Here is a 24,917-nt window from a genome sequence, read left to right as displayed (position 1 = left end):
AATAGGCGCTCAATCTGTCTAGATCACTGTTAAACAAATAAAAACTAAATGGAGAACTAGACCCACAAAGTAGAGCAAAGATCTTATCAATAAAGGGAGTAATGTAAAAAAAAAAAAAAAACAAACAAACAACAAAAAAAAAAAAAATAAGAAACCAACATTGATTGAAAAACCTCTGGAAAATACAAAATTATGAAAGGAGTCATTGTTGTCTAGATCACTGAGCAATTAAGTGACTTGCCCAAGACCACACAGCCGGTCAGATTTGGTATTTGAACCCAAATGTTTCTAGTTTCTAGACTAACCCTCCAAGACAATTGTTTATTCAATTACTCTTTGGTAGCATTGTCGAGACACGTGTCCGTGTGTTTCTGGTGAATTTATAAATTGTTAGGTGTTTTCTTTTTTTGGAAAGCAGCCTAGGAAATGCCAAATTTTACAGCCTTCCCTCTACATACCATTCCCTCAGTCCCAATAGCCTTTTTCCCGTCTGTACTGTAAGCTTAATATGAGTCAACAATATATGACAGCCAAAAAAACTCATGTGATTTTAGGCTGCATTAAGAGAGAGACCCTCCAAGAATAAAGAAGGAATAGTTCCACCTCTGCCCTGGTCTGATCACATCTAGAATACAATGTTCAGTCCTCTGCAATTACATCCTAAGAAGGATGGAGAGATAAATGGGATGGTGATGGGATACCAGCCCATGGCAAGTAAGGCAAGTAACAGAAAGAGTTAGAGATTTGTAGCCTTGAGAAGACTGAAGGGCTGCAATCTTAAGAAGTTGAAAGGCTATAGAAATAGAATTTGGCCTCAGAGAGCAGATCTAGAAGTACCTGATAAAATTTCCCAAGAGCAAATTTAGGCTTGATGTAATCAGAAATAACTTCTCAGCAATTAAACCTATTCAAAAGTGGAATTGCCTTCCCCAGGAGCTAAGTCCTTTATCTTGGGAGCTCTTCCATCAAAGGTTAGATGGCAACATGTCAAACTGTTTTGTAAAAGCAGCAACATTTTTGAAGGGTATGGGTTAAGCAAGAAAGCCACTGAGATTCCTTGCAATTCTGAAATTCTAGGATTTAATCATACCCTTCCTAACTCAGTCTAACTGGGTAAGGTAACATATTGTTAAGTTGTTTCAGGCCTGTGCAATTCTTCATGAGCTCATTTATAGTTTTCTTGGCAAAGATACTGTACTTTTTTTGTTTTTTACCTTCTCTAGCTCATTTTACAGAAGAAGCAGCCGAGGCAAGCAGGGTTAAGTGACTTGCCTAGGGTCACACAGGTAGTAAGCATCTAAGGCCAGATTTGAACTCAGGTGTCCACTGTACCTTCTAGCTACCTACAGCAAGTAAGGGAGGGCCTAGCTTTAGGGAAGATACCAAAGACCTTAGGGAATAATGGCAGGAGTCTGAAACATGGAGGAGTATAAAACCCAATGGCTCACCATCTTACTCAAGGATTATAGTCGGTGATTCCTTTGTTGATGTGTCTCCTAACAACCAATATACTCTCTCTCCAAAGAACAGCTCACGATTACTCTGAACACAATAGATTCTTAATAAATGTTTATTGAACAAATAAATGAATGACCCAACCATCCCATCATTGGTAATATCCTCTGAGGGTTACTGTAAAGGAAAAACAAAAGCATAAGTGTTCAAGGATATTTATAGCGAGGCTGTTGACAATTGAAAAGAACTGAAAACAGTCTTTCCATACAATATGGAATAATGATTCCATACAATTCCAATAAAATGGCTGCATGAGCAGGGGGCAGGGTTTTAGTGTAATGGAACGTTAGGTTGTCAAATAAATGATAATTTCATTCATCTCTTATTAAAAATGTCTGTGTTGGACAACACAGTAATGACTTAGTGGAGAGGGGGCTGGTCGTAAGAGTCAGGAAGAGCTGTGTTCAAGTCTTGCCTCTGCCATCTATTACCTGGGTGACCCTGAGCAAATCATTTGCCTTAAACGATCTTCTAAACTATAGAAGAGGAAATTTCCTCACCAGGATCGTCCTATGAAATCATAATTGCAAACCAAAACCAAAAATAGGCAAAGAGCTAAGGGTGCAGAATGGAAAGCATCTTTCCCCTCGAGGGATCTGCTGGGTCACCTAATGAAAAACTTACTGGATTTGGAGATCCCGAGTCAGAGTCCTCTGCCTTCAGTCCCAGCTCTGCCACTTAGAAGCTGTGGGACTCTGGGGCCTCGTTTCTAAAAGGAGGAGATTGGACCTGATGGCCTCTAAGAGTCCCTTCCAGCTGGAGATCCGTGATTCTGTGACCCCATAATACAAGAAGGGTGAAAGAGAAATTTAGATCACTTTAGGAAAATGGGAGGATGAAGAGAACAGGAATATGGAACAGGGAGTAGAGAGCTGACCTTTGGTTCCTACATTGCCTCCCAGTAGGCAAATCACTCCATTTCTCTGAGCCTCAGTTTCCCCATCTGTAAAATGGGGGGTGACTTAGACTCAGTGGTTTACAAGCTATAAGTCTATTATACTCTCAAATAGTGAGGGGAGATTGGGGTTGGGAGAATTAGAGATTTCATGAAGGAAGCGCTCCCAGAGGCAAGCCTGAAAGAGATGGATTTGAATAAGAAATTAGTAGTTTCTGGACATGGAGAATGGCCTACAACAAGATGGCAGGGAAGAAGATAGGGTCCAGATTGTGTGATAAGTGAGACCCTGAAAGAAATTTGGGAAACCTTACATAGCCATCAAAGGAAAATCAGCGCATTTTGTACATTTGCAATTAGAAAAAAGAATAAAGGGGAACATCAATTGAATAGCTAATCAATTTTTGGGCATTTTACAAGTTTTAGGACAGTATTTTTAAGTATAAAGAGTTGTAAATGCACATTTAATATCATTATCCAACTTAAGTGTGTACTTTATACACACACACACACACACACAACACACAAAATAAATCAAACTTTCATGGGAATTAATATCATTTGCCAAGCATTATAGGTCTTGAGTAAAAAAGGCCACACTCAATGCAATTAAAAACAAGCCAAAGATACACAAAGCAGGAATCACACTAGCCATCTGGTATTTAGTCACTGAACTAGACAGAATCTTTTGGAAATCATTGCTGAGTAGCTCAAAGAAAGGAAATGTCACATTCCCTGCCTGTATGTAGTTAAACCAAGTTTCTCCCTGTACTGATTATGGGACACAAATGGCTTCTTTGTCAGAAAACTTGTTTTTACAGAGGTTAAATGAAACATCAAAATCCAAATCACCCTGGTTGTAAACTCCCTGCTAACATTGCTGCTTTCCTATTACAGGGATGCCCAGGGTCCCTGGCTAGAACAACAAGCAAATTATAAATTCCCCACAGTATTTCGTGATTGGAGTATTTCTTAATGTCTTAGAAATGAAGAATCAACTCGGGAATTTCTTTAAGCTACTTACAGCATGGCTCACATAGTGTGTTTTCAAAGATAGCAAGAAAAACCATGAGAAATTATTTTTATTTCATAAGAATAAGGTGCCCCCCCCCTCTGGATTCTTCTGTAAATCCTGTATGATCTTAAGCAATTACTTTTATTCTCAGTTTTCACACATGTAAGATGAGGAATTAGATTAAATCATTGATGTCAAACTCAAGAAATGATGGCCCTAAACTATACATAAGGATCCTTGCAGCTACTTATTGACTAAAAAAATCACATATTCACATTGTTTTTGTTCGGTCATTTCAGTCACGTCCAATTCTTTGTTATCTCATTTGGGGTTTTCTTGGGGAGAATTATTAGAATGGTTTACATTTCCTTCTCCAGCCCATTTTACAGAAGAAAAAACTAAGATAAATGGGGTTAAGTGACTTGCCCAGGATCACACAGCTAGCATATGTATGAGAGCAGATTTTAGATCTAAATAATCAGGATAATCCCTCTCTTGCTCCATAGCAATTCTGCCACCTGTTATATGATCCCCCACCCCTTTTGTTAAGTTTTCTCTATCACTTTGCATGTACTTGCTCAAACTGTACATACACATTTGTGTATATGTCATGTCCCTCCAAAGGAACAAAAGCTACTTGAAGACAGTAACTTTCATGTTTGTCCTTGTATCCCCAGTCCCTTGCACATAGTGGGGGCTTTAATATGCATTTCTTGAATTACATTTGCACTGATCATTAGGAATTCTGGAAAGATCATGCTTTCTTTTATATCTCAGAGAGGAACCATAAACCACCCCCCAATAAAAGGAGGGAGGACCTTTGAGCATCACCTTCCCTGAGCATCCTATAGGAGACATGAGGTCCGATCATAAAAAAGTAAATAAGACTCATTACAAAAATCAGCATATGGAGTTCTAATTGTCCAAAGACTCAATGAGCTAGTGCTGCAAGGTCGAGTAAATTAACGGGCCCCCGCCAGCCAGAGAGGATGTTTTGGCAGGATGCACTGGAGAAGCTGACGTGTTCAGAACAGGTGCTTCCATCCTCTGAAAGTGGGGAGGGGAAGCAGTGATTGCAGAGGTGAGAGGGAAATGGGAAAGAGCAACAGTAATCAGCACGTGCATGATTGAAATGAATCTGTTGTCACATTCTGATAACTATGAAATCCTAAAATGGAACACAGAGTACGGCTGCTGGAAAAATTTTTCTCACTGCTCTGATTGCCATCATCTCCAGAACTAGGGCTGGCTCACTCTTAAACTTACAGTGAACACGCACCTGCCCTCAGGCTCAAACAGGGTGTCAAAATGGAAATTAAAATAAATAACCTATCCAGGTCCCACTGTAAAGCTGGGGGAGTCTGAGCCTTTTACAGATAAGGAAACTGAGTCTCAAAGAAATTAAATGACTCACCCAAGCTATAAACCTGGGACCTCTAGATCCAATAACCAGGACTTTTCCCACAATGTACAATATACAAAATTCATAATCAAAGGATAAGGTAATGTCAGGAGTAGAAATGGAGCCCCAGTTTTTGGTGATTATTTGATGATAAGATAATAAATTAGGTTTAATACCACATTCTTCCCCCTTCTGCATGTCATGGTCCATTAAAAGAGCATAAATACCTTCATGCTACCAAGGAAAATGTGCATACTTCCAGTTTGAAGAGCACAGAGAATACTCTTAGTCAACAAGCATTTATTGAGTGTTTACTGTGTACCTGGCACTGGAGATAGACAAAATGAAACAGTCCTTGTTCTTAAAGAGCTTATATTCTCCACTTGTATGCTATGTGTGTGTGTTTATGTTACATTTTAAAAACTCAATCCAAGTACCCACTTTTTATTCAAAGCCTTTCTTCACTCCTCCAAAGATCAGGAAAACTTTCTAACTCCTTCATCTGTCTTACATGTCTTGTATGTACTCTATGTGTGTGTTTGTATCTAAATTACCAAGTGTGTATGTGTATATTTATATGCTTATTGTGTGTGTATACATATATACATGTATATACAAATTTACGTATCCTACATATAAAAATCTTAATGAATTTTTTGTATAAGTTTTAAAGTTGTGGTACTAAGACTGGGGACATCCATATTTACTCAGAATAAATACAAGTTATTTTAGACATATATGTCCATATTTTGACATGTATTTTGACATATATGTCAAATATATTCAGATGGGGCAGTGGCCATGAGTTCAAATCCAGCCTCAGACACTTAATACTTCCTAGCTGTGTGACCCTAGGCAAGGCGCTTAGCCCCACTGACCTCAGCCAAAAAAAAATATGCTCACACAGAAAATTAATATGAGGTAGTTTAAAATATATATATATATGTGTATATGCCAAATATATATACATGCATAATAAATACAAGCTAATCTAGAATACATATATATATATATGAATGTCACATATATAAATGTAACATGCAGAATAAATACAAAATAATTTAGAACAGATATGTTCATATATTTATTTAGAATACATTTATCTGTATATAATATATACAGAATAAACAAAAATAATTTAGAATAGTATCTATGCACACATTTAGATATGAATACATTTGTTTATATCATACACACACACACACACACACACACACACACACACACACACACACACACACACACATATATATATACATAATAAATAATTTAAAATACACACAAACTAGTTTAGGGAGGGAAGAACAGGTGGTGGAGAGTGGTCATGCTTTGTGTACAAAGGGATATTTGTGCTATATTTCGAAGAAGGTGAAAATTCCCTGAAGTAGAGGTCAAGAGGGGATACATTATAAGTGTGGGGGTAGTCAGTACAAACATGAGATGCTGTTGATAAATGGCAGAAAGGCCACTTTGTAATAAAGGCAGGAAGGGAAAGACTGCATGGGGTAGTGGGAAAATCAGGTGGGGCCGAATTGGGAAGAGTTTTGGAATCCAAACAGAGTTTTTGTTGGCTCTTAGAGGGAGTAAAAAACTTCTTAAGGTATAGAGAAAGGGGGTGAAATAATCAATGAGCCTTCCCCTAAAGAGCGGTGCTTTAGTAGCTGAGTGAGGGATGGATTGGAGGGAGGGGAGACTTAAAGAGAGAACTGTGAGAGGCTAGTCCCATACGTGAGAGGAAATAGTCCTGAAGGAGGGGGCTGGTTTTGGGAGTGACTGCGAGGTTGGGAAGGTAGAAGGATGAGATCTGGCAACTGAACAGGTGAGAAGTCAAGGGCGAGACTGATTGTATCTGAGAGACTAAAAGGATGGAGGTGTCTTTGATAGAAAGGGAAGTTCAGAAGAGGGTGAGTTTGGGAAGGGGAGCAAAAACTGCTTTCCGCCTATTGAGTTTAAAATGCTTATGGAATATTTCATCTGAGATGTCCAAGAGGCAGTTGGTGATATGGGGCTAGCGCTTAGCAGAGATTAAGGCTGTATATATAGATCTGGCAGTCATCAGCACAGAGATGATAATTAAACCCATGGGAGCTGATGAAATCACAAAGTGAGAGTGTGTGGAGGAAGAAAAGAGAAGAAGCCCCAGGACAAGATTAGTTGAAGGAAGTGGCCCTGTTTAGTCTGAATTCAGGAGGGACAGAACAACTGTTTTCAAGTACCTGAAGGGCTAGCTCATGGCAGAAGAATTACATTCATTCTGTTTGGCCACTGAGTACAGCAGCAATGTAGGCGAGTTAAAAAGAGGCAGAACTTCCTAACAATTAGAGCTGAACAAAAATAGACAGGAGCTAGGGGGCTACCCCATCCTGGACGTTTCCAAGTAGATTCTGAATGGTCACTTGTTGGTTAAGTGATAGCCAAGATTCTTTTTTTTTTCCCCAAAAAGAGTTCAACTAAATGACCTGAGGAACTGTAAAATTCTGTTTTTCTCTAATATTCAGTCCTATGCAAGATGGTAAACGTAGTTTGCAACAGGACCAATGTAGTTTTCTTAAACTTCTCTGAAAAAAATGGATAAGAAATTGGCATTGTGATGCTATGTCTTTCATTATATATTGCTTCATGCTCCCACTGCATGAGGTTTATACAAGCTCCTGATTGCAAAAAGAAAGGATGGACTAGATCACCTTTTGAAATTCCACCTAATTTCTATCATCTCTTATGTTTTTCCCTTTTGATGGACAAAAAATTGCCCCAGACTGGGTAAAATGCGTGCTGCATGGGTCATTGTCTGCCAAAGTCTTAATTCCAAGGGAATGAGTATGTCCCAGCGTTATTGTGATTGTTATTATTACTTCTGGTTGTAATGTTAATTCAGCTTGTGCTGTTTCTACTTGGGTTGGGGAAGAACAGTAAGGGTGGGAAGCATTGGAAAAGGAAAAACTTTGCTAGTTTTATAAGTGATGATCCTCTGATGATCTAGCCAGCTCCTGATCTTGTGTTCTCTTTTTAACAGAGATGTATGTGGCAGATGGAAATGTAGATAGCAAGATTTCAGAAAGGAGAATTTAAGATGCAGATTTAGAGTCAGGGTGGATCACAGCATTACAGATTTGGAACTGAAAGGGGCTTCAATGACATTTTGATCAACCCCCTCAATTAATAAATAAGGAAAGGGAAAATTGCCTAGGAAGGTTGTGACTTATCCAAGATCTTACAAGTGTTAAGTATCGAAGGCAGAATCTGAAGTGAAAGCTAGGTCTCTTTCCATGACCCCAGGATTTAAGATCATAGATTTAGAGCTGGGAGAAATCACAGGATTATAGAATTTACAGGCCATCTGGTCCAATTCCTTCCTTCTACAGGTGAAGAAATTGAAATTAGAAAGGTAAAATAATTATTCCCCAATCACATAATTAAGTGGGAGAGCCAGGATTCAAACCGAGGTCCTTTTCCACCATACCAAGCTGCCTCCTGGGTTCTGGTCCTCCCTTTGATTTATATTCATTCTTCTAGTAATTTTCCAGGGTCTCAGGAAATTCTTTATGACTATGAGTTACAGAGCAACTTTGGACAAGCCACTTAACCTCTCTGTGCCTCAGTTTCCTCATCTGTAAAAATGTGTGGGCTAGATTAGATGACCTCTGAAGTCCCCTACAGTTATAAATGGTAATATAGAACAGAAAAAAATAGTAAATAGTAAAAAGTGAATTTCTAATTTTCATGGGTAGAGGGAGTTTCCACACTCAGAGTTCCCTATGTAAATGAAATCACAATTCCATGCCCCCCACAAAAAATGGAGGTAGCAGCTATCATAAAAGAAAAATGACAAATGGAATCATTGCAAATGCCATTTCAAAGCAGAAAGAAAATGGCTACTTTTTATCAATCCAGTGTAGACTATCTAATAAACTCTAAAATGAACAATGGAAGCTTAACATTTGAGTAATTAGTTCTCTTTGTGTGGAAGGCTATACATGTTTGCTAAAGGACAAAAATGAATAGCTGACTAAAAGACATTATGTCTGAAGAATGAGAAAAAAAAGTGTCTAAATCATAGTGAAACAGCTCAGGTGAAAGATTCAATTGCATAATCATTATTGAATTGAGCAGATTTGGATTCAAGCTGTGTCTGAAAGGGCCTTCTCCAATTCCTCACCCCATTTTAGAGTTCTTAGAAATAAGCTTGGGCAATGGCAGCAGACAGCCAGGAAGAAAGGCTAGGTATTTTTTTCCTCATGAAATTTCACATTAAAAGGAGCCAAAAAGTTGGCCTACATAAGGTAGTGAGCTGGGTGCTAGGAGCTCAGAACAGAAGGCTCCAGCATATCAGTAGTGGGATCGCCGTGCAAATGGAGTAAAGATGAGTAAACAGAGAGGAGAAGAGAAACCAGGTTGGTAAAAATCCACAGCAGTTTTTAAAATGAGAGGGTTTGGGACCAGATCTTGGAACTTAGCAATAGGTTTTCCCATTTTGCAACATTATTTAGGGATCTCAGTCCGGAGCTGTTAGGAGCCTTCAAGATAAATAAGTAGACAGACTGACAGAAGGATAATTTTTAAGTGTGTCCCATGATGTACTATACATTATGCTAAGCTCACCTAGTCTGAGCCTCTCATTTTACAAATCAAGAAACTGAGGCCCAAGAGGTTAAGTGACTTGCCTAAAGTAGTGACTATCTTGAGCAAATTGATTCAGCTATTGGTGAACTTCTAAGAAAGTTTTTCTCTTACCTTTTCATGTTTTCTTCCTTGTTTTCCTACCTGTTTTACTTGGAAATCCATCAGGCTAACTGTCAGGTAGGTCAACTTTGATATTTAATGTAATATGGTAGAGGGAGAGGGTGTTAATGGGGGAAATTATGTTTAAAAAGATGAGTTGGGAACAGTAATAAATAATGCATCTGGAACAAAGCTTCTTAAACTCCATATGGAGTCATCTAAATGTGGAGGTCAAATTATGTTTTTTTTATCAGTAAATGCTTGTTTTGTATACCTATTTTATATATCTATATTACCAGGGTTGCATAAAAACTTCTTGGGTGAAAAGTGATCACAAGTGGAAAAATTTTAGAAGCCCTGATTCAGAGGAATATAAATGCTCACATATGTATATATAGAGGGGAAAAACATAGACACACAACACTGAAGCCAAAAAGCAAAAGTGCATGATCAATTATGTTGCTATGGTTTCAAGTACATTGATTTAAGGAAGGGGAAAAAGGACATTGCTCCTAAGAATTTAATCTAAGAAAATGAACAGGTCTAAATGATGAAGGAACGCAAGCAAGGGCTTATGCATTTTCATTTTTACTTGTTACTGATTACAAGACTTTCTCACTGATCCAAGGGATTATGGGATGGCTGGTAGACCCACTAAGATTCTGTTGAAAATGCTTGTTTTGGGAGGGAGAAAGATTGGCCCAGTTCAAGAAAAATTCAGAAAATCATTGTTTTAGAGTAATGGAGAATGAATATTACTGGATTATCATGGGTAAAGAATTCATCCTTAAGTGGCCAGTCTGCTTCTGATGAACCTCTCTGAACACATTTAATCAGGCTGGACCTCAGCAAATAGACATAGTTCAGTGTTAAGAATTTATATAAGATAAATGAGATACCAGAGGAAATAAAATAACTAATGCTAGTGGGAATCTCAACGTTCCTCTGTCAGAACTAGGTAAATCTAACTATAAAATAAACAAAAAAGAAGTTAAGAAGATGGGAAGAATTTTGGAAAGTTAGATATGATAAATCTCCGAAGAAAATTGAATAAAAATAGAAAGGAGTATACCTTTATCTCAGTTGTACATAGCACCTTGGCCATTTGTTATGGCATAAAAACCTTACAACCAAATGCAGAACAGCAGAAATATCACATGCATCCTTTTAATGAATTTATACAAAACTTTTCTAACTGCCAGAACATTATACAGATTCCTCAAGGATTGATCTATTAACTTAAATGAGAAACCACCATATGTGTTGCAGGAAGAACATAGGGTAAAAGGATAATATGTACTCATTATACTCTTTTTAAAGCTTAGAACTTCCCTTTATGAGGTGTTCTTAATCCTGAATTTGGAGAGTTATTTTTTTTAATATTTTGATCACTAGATAATTGGTTTCCTTCATAATTCTATGTATTTAATTTAAAACAGCATATGAAAAGAGTAACGGTAGGAGATCCAGGTTAAGAACTCCTGCCTTAGGGTGAACCATAGGTGGTTTCAGTAATCATAGGAGCAAGAAACTCTATGAATGCAGAGAGGAACAGAATTCCTTGATTTCCTTCAGTGCCAGAAAAGAAAAATATTTCCATGCACTGGCAATAGAAGCTTTTTTTAAGCTTTTGAAGTGCAAGACAGATACTTTATAAGCCTAAAGCAGTCAGAACCCAGGATAAGAGAGACAAACATGTAAATTAGAGGGTGTTTTGTAGGGGAATACATATGTGTATGAGAGAGAGAGAGAGAGAGAGAGAGAGAGAGAGAGAGAGAGAGAGAGAGAGAGAGAGAGAGAGAGAGAAATGTAATATAAGTTTAGTTCATTTCTATCTTTCAAGAGGAAAAATTATGTGCTTCAGTTGCCATGCAACATGTCCTGTTCTCACAGCTTTCTAATTTTATTTTCAGAAATCTACAGAGCAGATGAAGAAAGTCCCAACGATTATTCTTTCAGTCTCTTATAAAGGAGTCAAATTTATCGATGCGACAAATAAGGTATGTGAGGCTGGTGCAACAGTAGATTAAGAACAGTGCCAGAGGCTACTTTATAAGCAAGTAGACACAAGGCTAAGGGCAGATTTCCAGTGTGGTTGCAAACACATAACAGTACCATGGCCATAGTGAATCAAGGGCACCTGAGTTCAATTCCTACCCTGATGCTTCCTAGCTGGGTGACTATGAGCCAATCACCTAATATGGGGGCATCCCAAAATCTTAGTGCTATTTTAAATTTGAATATATTGAATAGATTAGATAGAATAAATAGATTAAATTTGAATAAGATTTTGGGGACATCCAGGTTATATAAAGTTATTTACTTCCTCCATCCTTTTGTAGTCTGTCACCTACCAGTTCTTCATCACTCCTCCAACCCCTTAAAAATTACCCAATTTATTTTTATATATTCTGTATGCCCTAGATCTTACACTATGGTATAGAAGGATGTTCTGCTGAAATTCAAATCCCATTTCTATCACTTACTAGCTGTGTGGCCTTAGCCAAGTCACTTAATCAGTTCTTTCATTTGTAAAGGGATTAAACTAGATAACTTCTGAAATCCCTTCTGGATCTAGCATAATAAGCCTTTAATACACTATGTCATCGATGGGGTTATAATCTGAAGGAGACAGAGGGAATTCCCATACCAGGAGTTCCCCATGCTAATGATATCAAAGATTACTTCTGTATTATAAGCAAAGATCTGGAAGGATCAGGAGAAATCAAATAGCCCATTCTTCTTATAGCTGAGAAAAGGGACCTACAATGCTAAACTATTCAGATTTTAAACTTTTTTCATAAGCCTTTGTTTTCTACTTCAGCCCATGAACCCTTCTCCCTAACTAGACATTCACTTTATTTATTTTATAGTTTTGTCTTATAAAGATTCCCTTTCTTTCCTTCCCTTGCTTCTTAAACCTTTCATGACTATAAGAATCCAAATTTAGAATTAAAAGAGGTTTTAGAGACTCTTGAGTCTGAGCTCTTCATTTATAAAATGAAGAAACAGGTTCAAAGAAGTTCAGTAACTTGCTTTCCTGAGACACCCATCCCTCCCCCAGCTATTAGTATTTCTCTCCCACAAAAATGTGCTTATTGCTTACTCTGCATCTATTCATATATATATTTGAAAATTACTGCATGTATTTTGTCTCTTCTATAGTTACAGGATGTTTTCTCCCAAGTGAATGCAAGTTTCTTGAGGGCAGGACCTGTTTTAGTTTTATCTTTGTATCCCCAGTGCCTGATATGTGGTAGCCACTTAATGAATGATTAATCATGAGCTCCATCATCACATATTATTATGTTTTAGGCCATACTGGATTAAGTACCAATTCTAACCCAGTTAACCAATACTTCTGAGAAGAAAAAGGCAAATTCTTAAATCATCTTTCTCAGAGAGAATGTCACTAAATAAAGAGCTTTATACATGCAACTATATAGTCTTTCATTTATATATACTCTTTTTTTAGATGATAGTTTCAACACAGAAGCAGATCCACTGAATGGACACTAACAGTAAAATTTTCCATAGTTCACAATGATGTCATACTTTGAAGATTTACAAAACCTTTTTCCCAAATAAAACCATTCATTTCAACCTCACAGGAACCCTGTAAAGCACAGTAGACTCCAGATATTCTTATCTCCACTTCACAGATAAGATTAAGTGAAATCTCATAATCTTTCTGAGCCTTATTCCTCAACTGTAAAATGGGGATACGAATATCTGAAAGGGAAAGGTTTTAGGTGCCTGTGGATCCTCATCCATCCATAGGGGTAGTATCTAAACCCAAGTCTTTCTGACTCAGCATTTGATTTATCAGATTTTAAAGAAAACTCAAGATTCAAGGAGAACAGAGCAGATAGAGAACTACTTGTGAGGTCAGAAAGAGCTGGATTGTAGAATATGGCACTAGGCAAGTCACTAAAGCTCTCAAGGCTCTAACTCTTTAGAACTCGTAGTAACAGAGAAGGTACCAATCTGCATTGGTAAGGGTCTCACCTATAAAATCCCTATGGCAGAAAAACCACAAAGTCCCTATCCCCCTATTCTACTTAATTTTGCAGACTGGAAGATGGGCAAAAAAGCTTCTATACTCATCCTACTGAAAGATAGTCAAGAAAAGCTCAGAAAAATAATGATGGCTTAATGGGGCTGTACACCATCAAAAATTTTGTGTATACAGGGAAGCTATATTCTGTATAGCATGTACCAGGGCTCCTTCCCTTTCATTGACAGCAAGAGGATATGACTCATGCACAAAGCTCCTGAGCCAGCACTGCCCTGCATCTCAGATGGCATCATCTTGGAGCTCTCCTGGCAAAGTGAGATGCTTTTACCTATAATGGTACAGGCAAAATTTCCCTTGCTTAAAGCTAAGTATAGTTGTATTGGCTGATTATACCATCAAGTTCAAATTATGCAAATCCAGAACTTGGTGATCCCAATGCATTCCCTTCTCTTAAAGCAGCTATAGGTCTTGGATCATGCAGCCAAGAATGGGGAATGCCGGCATGTTTTTGATTCTGGAATTATACCAGTTTATAATTATGTAATGAGCAGGCAGCGTGGTGTACTGGATAGAGACCAGGGAGTCAGGAAAACCCAGATTCAAATCATGCTTCTGATACATATTGTTTGAATGATCCCATATGGATTGCCTCTCAGGTAAGTTAATGCCATTAGTCCATCTGAGTTCAAAAACTGCAGAGGAATAGTAAGAACAATAATAAAACCATGAAATATAGGTGATTTATAGATTGGCATTGGCGAAGGGAGTTTCCACACCAGGAGTTCCAAATGTAATCTGACCAGGACAGAATAAAATGATACTCTCCCCTTCATCATTCCAGTTATGATACCCTTTTTTGTTTCTTTTTTATTAAACTTTTTATTTACAAAGCATATGCATAGGTAATTTTTCAACACTGACCCTTGCAAAATCTTGTGTTCTAAATTTTCTCTCCCTTTTCCCCACTCCCTCCCCTAGATGGCAGGTAATCCAATACATGTTAAATATGTTAAAATATATGTTAAATTCAATATATGTATACATATTTATACAGTTATGTTGCTGCACAAAAAAATCAGATATAATACCCTTCTTAAGGTAACCTAAAATTAAACCAACTTCTTTGGGTTCCTTGCCACAATAGGTTCATACTGAGTTTATAGTTTACAAAAATTCTAGTCACACATCTTTCTCTGCCTGCATCTTTATCAATATAGTTTATTTTTTAACCCAAATATAGGATTATATGGATAGCTATATATAGAAATATCCTTATTAAATTTTATCTTATTAGAGTCAGCTCATAATTCTATCACCTCAGAGTCCCTCTGGATTCTCTCTCTTATTTGTCATCTAGCTATTCCCAGTAGTTTTGTATCATCTGAGAATTTGATAAGCGTATCATATATGTCTTTTTCTAAGTCGCTGATAAAAATGCTAAAAGGTTCAGGACTAAGGACAGATCCTAGAGACACTCCATAAGAGACCTTCCTCTTGGACAGGCCATCAACAATAAAGACTTAGATTTGGTTCTTCTAGCAATTGGGCACTCACATAGCTACAATCCATCTCTCCTTTGTGGGAAATTATTTTTCAGAAATGTTGCTGAAATATTGGAATTCTATGACTATAGTATATTTCCCTGATTGATCAGGTCAAGTCAAAAAAAACCAAAAAACACCTATTATGTGCCAGGCATTATGCTTATACTACAAGCTCCTGGAGACTAAGGATTGGGTTTTGCCTTTCTTTGAATTCCCAGGACCTAGTACAGTGCTAAGTAAATGCTAACTAATTGGCTAACTAATAACTGCTGTAACCATGTTTAAAAAAAAAAAAAGATAAAGAAATACAGTTGGTCTAATATAACTGGTTTTTGCTGACTTTAGTGATCATCACTTCCTTCCTAAGTGCTCACAAGCCATGCAATTAATGACACATCCCAGATTTAGAACTAGAAGGAACCTTGAAAATCATTTATCCAACTCTCATTTTACAGATGAGAAAACTGAGGCACAAAGAGGTAAAGTTAATTTAGACTTCTAGATTTAGAGCTAGAAGAGCTGTCAGAGTCTTATCTAGTTCACCCTCTTGTTTTTACAAATGAGGAAACCGAGACCTATAGAAATTAAGTGGACTTTTCAATTATATGTTAAATAGCAGATGCAGAATCTGGACCCTGTTCTCTCACTACTATATTTCACCACCCAACTGGTATGTGTTCAGGTCAGTTCTTGAACCCAGGTTTTCCTGACTCCTCCTCCTGACTCCTGACTCCAAAACTAGCCCCATTTTGACACTTTCAGTAAGTTAATGCTATTAGTCCACCTGAGTTCTAGAACTGCAAAGAAAGAATAACAATAACAATAACCAACCAATTGATCCTGGACAAGCCATTCAGTCTCTCTTACTTAGCTTCAGTTTCCCCAATAGGGTTGTCATAAGGATCAGATGAAATAACATGAGCAAAGTAATTATTTATAAGCCTTAAGGCACCATATAAATGCTAATTTCATTATTATCATATCATAAATTATTATATCACATTATTTATGCTTATTATTTGAAAACGAAGGCCCTGAGAAGTTCTGATTTTTCCATGTTTATATAGTCAATGTCTAAGGTAGGATTTGAACCCACATCTTATGACTTCCAAGTCTAATTGTTTTTCTGCTGCACCAGGCCATCTTCCTTCATGATTATCTCAGTCTTATCCATAAATGAAAAATCCAAGAGTAAGTGCCAGTCTTTAACAAGAAATCTCTCTATAAAGCAGAAGAGCCAGAGAGTCTGTGTGTGAATCCAGGCTATCTTTTTGTCTTCTGGGCAACTTTGGTCAAATCACAGAACTTTTCTAATGATTGTGCTGTTCATGTGCAAAACATGCAAAATCAAATGTAAGGGATTCAGGATTGTTGAATCTTTGAGATTCATTTTACATCTAGATCCTGTCATCCTAATCCTTTTCAAAAAAGTGAAAGGTGCTGCTGAACTCTGCTGCCTGGAAAGCATAAATGTCCAACAATGTGCTGATAAGTCAAGAAGTCATCATTAGAATCACAGCTAAATTTATGTGGCAGCTAAATTTATGTGGATTTGCAAAGTATTTTGCATATATTATCTCATTTTATCCTCACCTTGGGATGTAGGTATTATTAAAATCTCTATTTTATAGATTAAAAAATTGAGGTTGAGAAAAATGGACTTGTCCAGGATCACAAAGTTGGTGAGCATCTGTGGTGAATTTGAACTTAGTTCTTCCTGGATTCAAATCCAGTGTTCTATTTTCTGTGCTACCCACCTGATTCCATGTAGAAGCTAAATCAAAAAGAGCACTATATCCTAAAGTCTCTACAGAGTATTCCATCATTGTATAATACAAAGAAAAGTTTAAAGGGAGAGAAATAGGCATTGGGGTATGGTGGGAAAGAACTCTGTGCTTGCTTTCCTCAGATCAGGGTATGAGCTCCCAATAGTGTCCTTTCCATCCTTACTCTGCCTTTAAATGCATTCCCTCAATATGATGAGGAACACACTGGATTTGAAGTCAGAGGATCTCTATTCAAATTCTGCCTCTGCTGTGATCTTTAATAAGTCTCTTCATTTCCTCTGTATTCAGTTTCCTCATCTGTAAAGATGGCTTCTGAAGTTCCTTACAGCTTTAAATCTATAATCTTGTAATTATAATTAGTTTTACCTTTGTTGACTTTATCATTTCCAGTTCTTTGCTTTTACCAAAAGTATTGCTGTGACTATTTTGGTGTACACAGGTCCTTTCTGTGCTTGACTTCCTTTGGTTCTATAGCTAGCAGTAAACAAAGGATCAGAGCATTTCATTTCAGCCCAATTCCAAATTGCTTTCCAGAGTAGTTGGACCATTCGTCATCTATAGCGTATCAGTTCTATCTCTATGGCTGTCTTCCCACAACCCCTCTAACATCGATTATTCCCATCTTTTGTCATCTTTGCCAATTTTCCGGATGTGAAATGATTTGAATTTCTTTCATTTTTAGCAAACTGAAGCAAATTTCCACATGGTGGGTAATAATTATTGTGAGAACTATTTGTTGACTATTTTTTCAGTTAATGGCTTTTCTTCCTAGCTTAGTTGCATTGATTTTGTTGGTATAAAAGATTTTCAATTTCATTTGATCATTTTCCTCATTTAAAAAAAAAACAACAAATTTGCACTCAATTATCTCTGCAGTCCCTTCTAGCTCTGATGTTCTATTATTCTGTAATTCAATGAGCTTTTATTAGGTAGTTCTGCATGAAGAGTATGCCTGGTCTATTTGAACCAGTTTCCTTATCTGTAATATGGAGATGATAATCATTGTATAATCTCCCTTAGAGAATTGTGAAGCTCAAATGGCATAATGCACAGAATCTATGACTTACTTTATGAAAGTAAATTATTATCATGACAATAGAAACTAAAAAGTTAGATGTTTTCCTTATCTAAAGTCAACCATTGTATCAGAAATATTTAATAGTGAATGAACGGGCAGTACAGTGAAACCAATATAATGTCTTTAATGCATTCACACTGCCTGCATTTAAAAAGGATTCTTCACTATTCAATTCAACTCATTGAGCACTTATTAAACACTCATTATATGTGCCAGGTATAACATAAGGTACTTGAACCCTGTATGAAGAGAAAGATTCCAAATGGCAGAGATGAAAAAGGATTCAATTCCCAGTGCAGGGGGTAGAGAGAGGCTGGACCTCAGATTATTGATTGGAAACTCCAGATGACAAAATTTCCCCTTTACAATTAAAATCAACCTTTGCTTTGCAATTTATCATCTCAAGGAGCCAAGTGAGTGTTGTCAGAGTTAACCACACATACCTAGCAACTTAGAAATCCATAAATTAGCATTATCAATGTTCTATTATATTTTTGTTGAATATTTCCCAATGAAGTTTTAATCTGGTTCTGACCACATGCAGGAAAGTTGCTAGATCCTAATTTGGCAACCTCTAGACTAAGAGATGAAGTGACTTGTCTGCCTAGGGTCCCATAGTCATTATCAATGGAAGAATTTGAACCCAGATCTTCCTCACTTTAAAGCCAGCTTTTTATCTTTTAGGGCTTGGTGCTTTTCTGTGTAAGGAGTATCTGGGATAACTAATCTCCAGTCCCAACACATAACTAGCTGGGTAACAGGAGGCATGTTACTTTACTCCGGCTGAGTCTCAGTTTTCTCATCTTTAAAATATTTTTTAAAAATAATAAAATATAAATAAATTATCCTTGGACTCCCTAACTCCTGAAGTTAGATTGAGGAAAACACTTTGCCTTAAAAAGATATAGAAATAGGAATTGTATTTGTTATATATTTCATCATGGGAGGCAGCATGGCAGCGAGGATAGAGACATGATCTCAGAAGCAGGAAAACTCCTTATGATACCCTTTTAACACAGACAATTCTCTAAGACTGAGTTGCAGGAAAGGGCCCATACAGGGTTACAGAGCTAGATCCCTTATGCCCTTTAAATCTCACCTTCAATTCCCTTTAAAAAAAAAAAAAAAGTATAAGCCTTTTTTCAGATCTAGCACAGTGCCTGATACATGGTACGTTATTTTATAACTGTTTATTAGTTGATTATTCAAAAATCCTAATTATTATTTTAAGCCATGCTTTACTATGGAGTGTCTGTTATGGAAGTGTTAACTTAGCTCAGCCCTCCTATATGAAATCCAAGACTTGTGAAATCCAAGCCTACGTCTGGAATATGAGAACAGCTTCATTTATTAATGTCCATTAAGCCTGTAATCAAGACAGAGCCTAAATGTGAGCATTTTTTCCTGGTAGAGCATGGATATTTTTCAGAACTCTTTCCCATCCGAGTATTTGGACCCGAGTTCAAATCTGGCCTTGGACACTTACTAGCTGTGCTGTCCCTGGGAAGTCACTTAATCTTGTTTGGCTCAGTTTCCTCATCTGTCAAAAGAGAAAAGAAATGGAAAACCCTTCCAGTGTCTTTGCCAAGAAAAATTGCCAGTATCTTTGATGCTTATTCCCTGGATGATCTTAGAAAAATCATTTAACATCTGTGAGTTTCAATTTCCTAATGAATGAGGAGTTTAGACTATCATCTAGTGGTCAGTCCTTATGGATTTATGGATAAAACTCAGACTCAGAAACCTCACAGGATTCATCTGAGGACACTTAGCTAATTAGTTAATTATAGACTTTCAAGACTAGAACTTATAGTTCTTACTTCCCAAGCTACTCTTCTTTCCACTGCCTCATTTGATTTCTTTGATCCCAACAAGGAAGTTGGGTTTTTTATATATAAAAAGTAATTAGTGATTTTCTAATTTCCTTTTTTTCTCAGAGAGGTTTGTTTTCTCAAATAAGTTTTTTCTGGTTTTTCAAATAAATGATTTGCATCTGAGTTCATTGGGTGTGAGTGGGGTAGGAACGAGTACTTAGGAAGCAACTTATGAGACTAGAAATTCATTACCCAACAACTTGGGAGAAAAAAATGGAATCAGTCATCATGAAGTGAGCAGAGAGAAGCTGCAAATTATCTTAAATTAAAAACTGAGCTCAGAAAAAATTTCACACAAAAATAGTTTAAATCCAATAAGCTTCAGCAAGGCTCATGACCCAGAGGTAGGAAGAGCATCAGACATCTGCAGACTGCCATAACTGAGTTCCCACAGTGCCCTCGCCTCAGTCTTCAGATTTAGCAGATCCCTCAAGAGAGAGCAGAAGGTGTGGACCGAATACTTGGCTGGAAATTGGAAGATTTGTGTTTTATGCCAAATTCCTGCTTGGAGTCAGAACGAAAAGGCCCTGAACCCACCGGGGCCGCAGTTTCTCCATCTGGGTAAATTAAGAAGACAATAAAAATTTTCCCCCCAGATGCCTCACGCAAATCAGCCCAAGACTAACAAGATAATTTGGAATGTTTGTGCAGTGGGAGAGGTAGGATGCCCAAAAAAAGCCATCCTTTTGTTTTATGCAAATTTATCGCCTTCTAAGAACTTGGGACCCAAATTAAGAGCAAATTAAGAGTTGTATACTGTGTGTGCCAGCTTTCAGGGCCTGCTCCCTAGGGAGTCTCCAGTTGGGCTTTTGAACATGGTTCTGGCTCCTGGCCAGCCCTCACTGTTTGCCGTTACGGTTCCCCGGGTGGCAATCTGTGTGGGAAGGGCCTCAATCTCTGCCTCAGAGGAAACCAAACAGAGTTGGGAGGAAATAGATGCCTTATTTTGCAGAAATGGGAATCATGGCTCTCTCTTCTCTACTGTAACTTGATCTTACGCAGAACAGCTGTATTCATTTACTGGATTGGATTCATTATGCCGTAAACCCCCTGGTCACAAAGCAAACAGCTTTTTCAAAATATTTTTTCCTTTATTTTATTTTTCGAAAGCCATGGGAGTTAAGTGACTTGCCTAGCATCACACAGCTATTATGTGTCTGAGGTCAAATTTGAACTCGGGTTTTCTAAACTTCATCCCTAGAGTTTGATAGCTTCATTCCAGGATGAAAGACACCTTAATTTGTTATTTTTAACAAAGTTAAACTTATCTGTTGCATCACCTAGCTGACCCGAGCAAACAGCTTTTCATGAAGGACACAGAAAGTGAAGGGATTTGTGCATGGATGTGTGACTGGTGGGGGTTTTTTAATATAAAGACTATTCCTGCTAGACACACTTATTCCTTTAAAAATTAATACAAAGAGTTAACAGAGAAAATCAATCTGACCGTGTCATTCACATCTAACTATTCCCAACCCTTCTCTTCCTCCTCAGCAATCAAAACCAAATGCCATCTCCTCCACTTATTTCCCTCCTAAGGGAAGACATTTAAAAACTCTATAGATAAAGAATAAAGGAACTCAGTTCATTGAAAATCATGGAGACAATTTTTCCTACAATTTAATTGCTCCCTAGTGCTCTGGCTTGTCTTATGGGTCCCCAGTTAATGTTCTAGAGAGTGCAAATGAAATACCAGTCTGGTTAAAACAATACACAAAAGAAAATATCTATGAATGTAATGAAATAATAGTACTCTTGGGAAAAGACAAATGTGAAGAATTCAGAGTAGCAGGCAAAGACATGTCAACTAATGGAGCAGGAAAGAAGGACCTGGAAGGCAGTCTAGAAAATTTCTACAGCAAAGAATGACCAAGAAAAAGGAAAAAAGCAATGAAATTGAATCTTACATAATTATATTAACCAAGTTTGGCCCCAGGGAAGAATGGAGAAAATGGAACTCTTCCTCTTCTTCAATACAGAGATGAGGACACTTGGGTCAATACCATTGGGGTTGAATGAGGGGTGCTGAATTTTTTTTTTTTAAAATCTATCTTACAAGAAGATAGTTTGTGGGGCAGGGAAAGTTGCAGTTAGATTCATAAAGTTGTCTTAAGAACAAAAGGCATCTCTGAGCAAGTTACTTTAACCTACCAGTGCTCTGGATATGCAGCTAGATAAAGCAGCGGATAGAATGCCAGACCAAGAGTTCAGAAGACTCATTTTCCTGCATCCAAATCTAGTCTCATACTTAAGTCACTGTACCCTGTTTGCCTCAGTTTCCTCAACTGTAAAGTGAGGTGGAGATGGAAATGGTAAAACAACTAGTATCTTTGTCAAGAATACCCCAAATGGGGCTATGAAGAGTCAGATACGATTGAAAATGGCTGAACACAACAAGCTCTAGATATCTTTCTAAGACTATAAGTTGCAAGAAAAGATACTGACTTGTATCAGTAAAACAAGTTTCCTCACCCAAGAGTATCCTATACCAATGAAATCATAAGGCCAGTCCTCTCTCCACAGTCCTTTTCTCTATCACTAAAAATAAGAAATTTTTTAAAAAAGTACTTGTTTATGATAACTGACATTTAGATTAAAAATTACTTTAAATTAAATTATTTTTAAAAATTAAAATTACTTAAAAAGGCATTGTCCCTTTCAAGTCTACGTGACAACTTTGGGAAGTAGATGTTGTTATTGTTCTCATTTTATAGAGGATGAAACAGGCACAAAAAGGTCCGATCCTTTGCCCATGGTCACAGAGCTAAGGAGCATCTGAGACAAGATTGGGACCCAGGTCTTCCTGACTGTGTCCAGGGCCCTAACCGCTGTGCTGTCTCTATATTGCCAATGTTACTCTGTCCTAGGAAGGTGAAATCAATGCAAGAGGTACCAGCTTGCCATAGTGACAGCAGCATCCAATGGGAAGGAGAAAGAGGATGAACTTAGAGATTTTACTTTTAGCAAACACTTTTTTTTAATAAACAAATAAAATATACATTTACAAATGCATTTCAGAAACTCACAAGATACTTTTTTGTCCAGTTTGTCCATCACCAAGGACAGATAGGAACAATAGAATGAATTTATGACCTTCTGGGGTACTTCTGAGATTTTTGGAAGAGACCATTATCTGGTTGTAGGACTCTAGTTTTTATCTGAGCCCATTTTGACTGACATCATCCCTAGGGCTTGCCAGCTTCATTCCAGGATGAAAGACACCTTAATTTATTATTTTTAATGTAGTTAATTCTTTGATTGTTCCCCCACCAATGCAGCTGTGCTACATGCAGAACATGAAGTGTTTATTGGTACTGTTGGCAGCGGACAGTTGTTTTTAAAGTATTTTTAGGTACCAAGAGGCAGGCTCCCTCCCTCATGGAAAGCTGCCTAAGATTTATTTCAGATTGTGCAATTAGAAAGTAATCTGGTTACAGAAGGAACTTTTTCAAGAGATAAGGGTTAAGAATGCAAAGAGACTATTCTAAGATAGCAGAGATGGATTTTATGTGAACCTGTGGGCTTTTAGATTTCATCTCCAAGGCACCATGACAAAAAGAAGCATTTCTAGCCAGGGCCTAGGAATGTTTGCTGCAGAGATAATGTGCTACACATTCTCCAGGCTCTGGAGAACTGCTATCTTCAGTATCAAAATCAAAGTAAAATATGGATTCGAGATATTTAAGTACCAGGTTCTGAAGATAAAGACAAAAAAAAAAAAAGACAGTGTCTACCTCAAAAGCTTTCATTCCAATTTTTCCATTCATTCCTAGGTCATCCTTTTTCTTGCTGAAGTTGTATAGATCATATTCAAGAACTTTCAATGACTCCCCATTGCCTTTATCATAAAAATTTACATGGAGCAAAATTGTAGTGAACCCTAAATAAAATCTTGCCAGATTTATTGCCATAACGATACTCTACCCTCCAGTCAAATTGTCCTGCTTGCTTTTACTCTGAACTCATATTCTGTCCTTAGGCCCTTGCAGAGTCTGTTTCTCATGCCTTCCCTCCCCACTGTCACCCCTCAAAATGTCTACCTTCTTTAAAGATATATAATCACCCTTGGAAAATCTTTCTTTATCCCTTAGTACTCTCCCCCTTCTTCTGAAAGAGAATAGGTAAGGGTGAGAAGAGAGAAAAGGGAGAGAGGTAGGTAGGTAGATAGATGAGAGAGATATGCATATGCATTTGTATTATATATTTGCATAATAAGGATACGATAGGTGACATTTATATAGCATCTACTATTTGCCAAGCATTATGCTAATGAATTCTATATTATGTACATCCATATACTCAGTTATATACACGCATACACACATATATATTCATATAAATATAATATCATTATAATAGCTAGAATTTACAGAATACCTATTATTTGCCAGGTAATTATGCTAATGAATTTATCTACACATAGGTATGTCTATAAACAACTGCACACATACATATATGTAATAAAATTATATTAATAGCTAGAATTTATATAGTACCTACAATGTGGCAAGCATTGTGCTAATATATATATAGTATATAGGATGAATATGTATAATGAATGTGTATCATATGCATGAGATCAATATTTGTAATATTTGTAAACCTTAAAATTCTATAAAATGCTATTATGATGACTGTTTATAACTTCCTGATAGAAAGTAAACTCATTCTGGACAGGAACTATTTTTCATTTTGTCTTTGTATCTCTGTTCCTAAGACAGTGATTTGCATATACCAGTTATTTAATAAATTCTTGAGTTAGTTTGGATGTAGTGAAATAATTTCAGTACATAAAGCTACTACAAATGCCTAAGTGTTGTTCATTTTTTTCTTGTGGCTAAAAAAAAAAGTGGGAAATATGGTCTTTTTTTTCTTCTTGCAGAACATTATCGCTGAGCACGAAATCCGGAACATCTCCTGTGCTGCTCAGGATCCCGAGGATCTCTCCACATTTGCGTATATCACGAAAGACTTGAAATCAAATCACCATTACTGCCACGTGTTCACAGCCTTTGATGTGGTAAGTCCTGGAATTTTGTTTCTATTAAAAGTCCCTTTGAGTAACAGAAC

The 24,917-nt window shown here is 37.1% G+C and overlaps 1 protein-coding gene across 19 annotated transcripts in view; it reads left to right on the top strand.

The window, feature by feature from the left end:
- The window catches only part of ANKS1B (ankyrin repeat and sterile alpha motif domain containing 1B), a 1,348,742-nt gene that overhangs the window by 1,274,524 nt on the left and 49,301 nt on the right, over positions 1-24,917 (top strand). For 18 of the 19 annotated variants that reach the window (XM_074267164.1, XM_074267169.1, XM_074267161.1 and 15 more), the window contains 3 exons: positions 9,613-9,624; positions 11,460-11,546; positions 24,730-24,867. In XM_074267164.1, the coding sequence (XP_074123265.1) occupies positions 9,613-9,624; positions 11,460-11,546; positions 24,730-24,867 (237 nt within the window). The remainder of the gene's footprint in view (positions 1-9,612; positions 9,625-11,459; positions 11,547-24,729; positions 24,868-24,917) is intronic. The other variant, XM_074267159.1, reaches the window with a different exon arrangement.

The sequence above is a fragment of the Sminthopsis crassicaudata genome, chromosome 5 (assembly GCF_048593235.1).
Source record: "Sminthopsis crassicaudata isolate SCR6 chromosome 5, ASM4859323v1, whole genome shotgun sequence".
Classification (NCBI taxonomy): domain Eukaryota; kingdom Metazoa; phylum Chordata; class Mammalia; order Dasyuromorphia; family Dasyuridae; genus Sminthopsis; species Sminthopsis crassicaudata.
The sequence above is the reverse complement of the archived record's forward strand: the minus strand, read 5'-3'. Positions and strand labels throughout refer to the sequence as shown.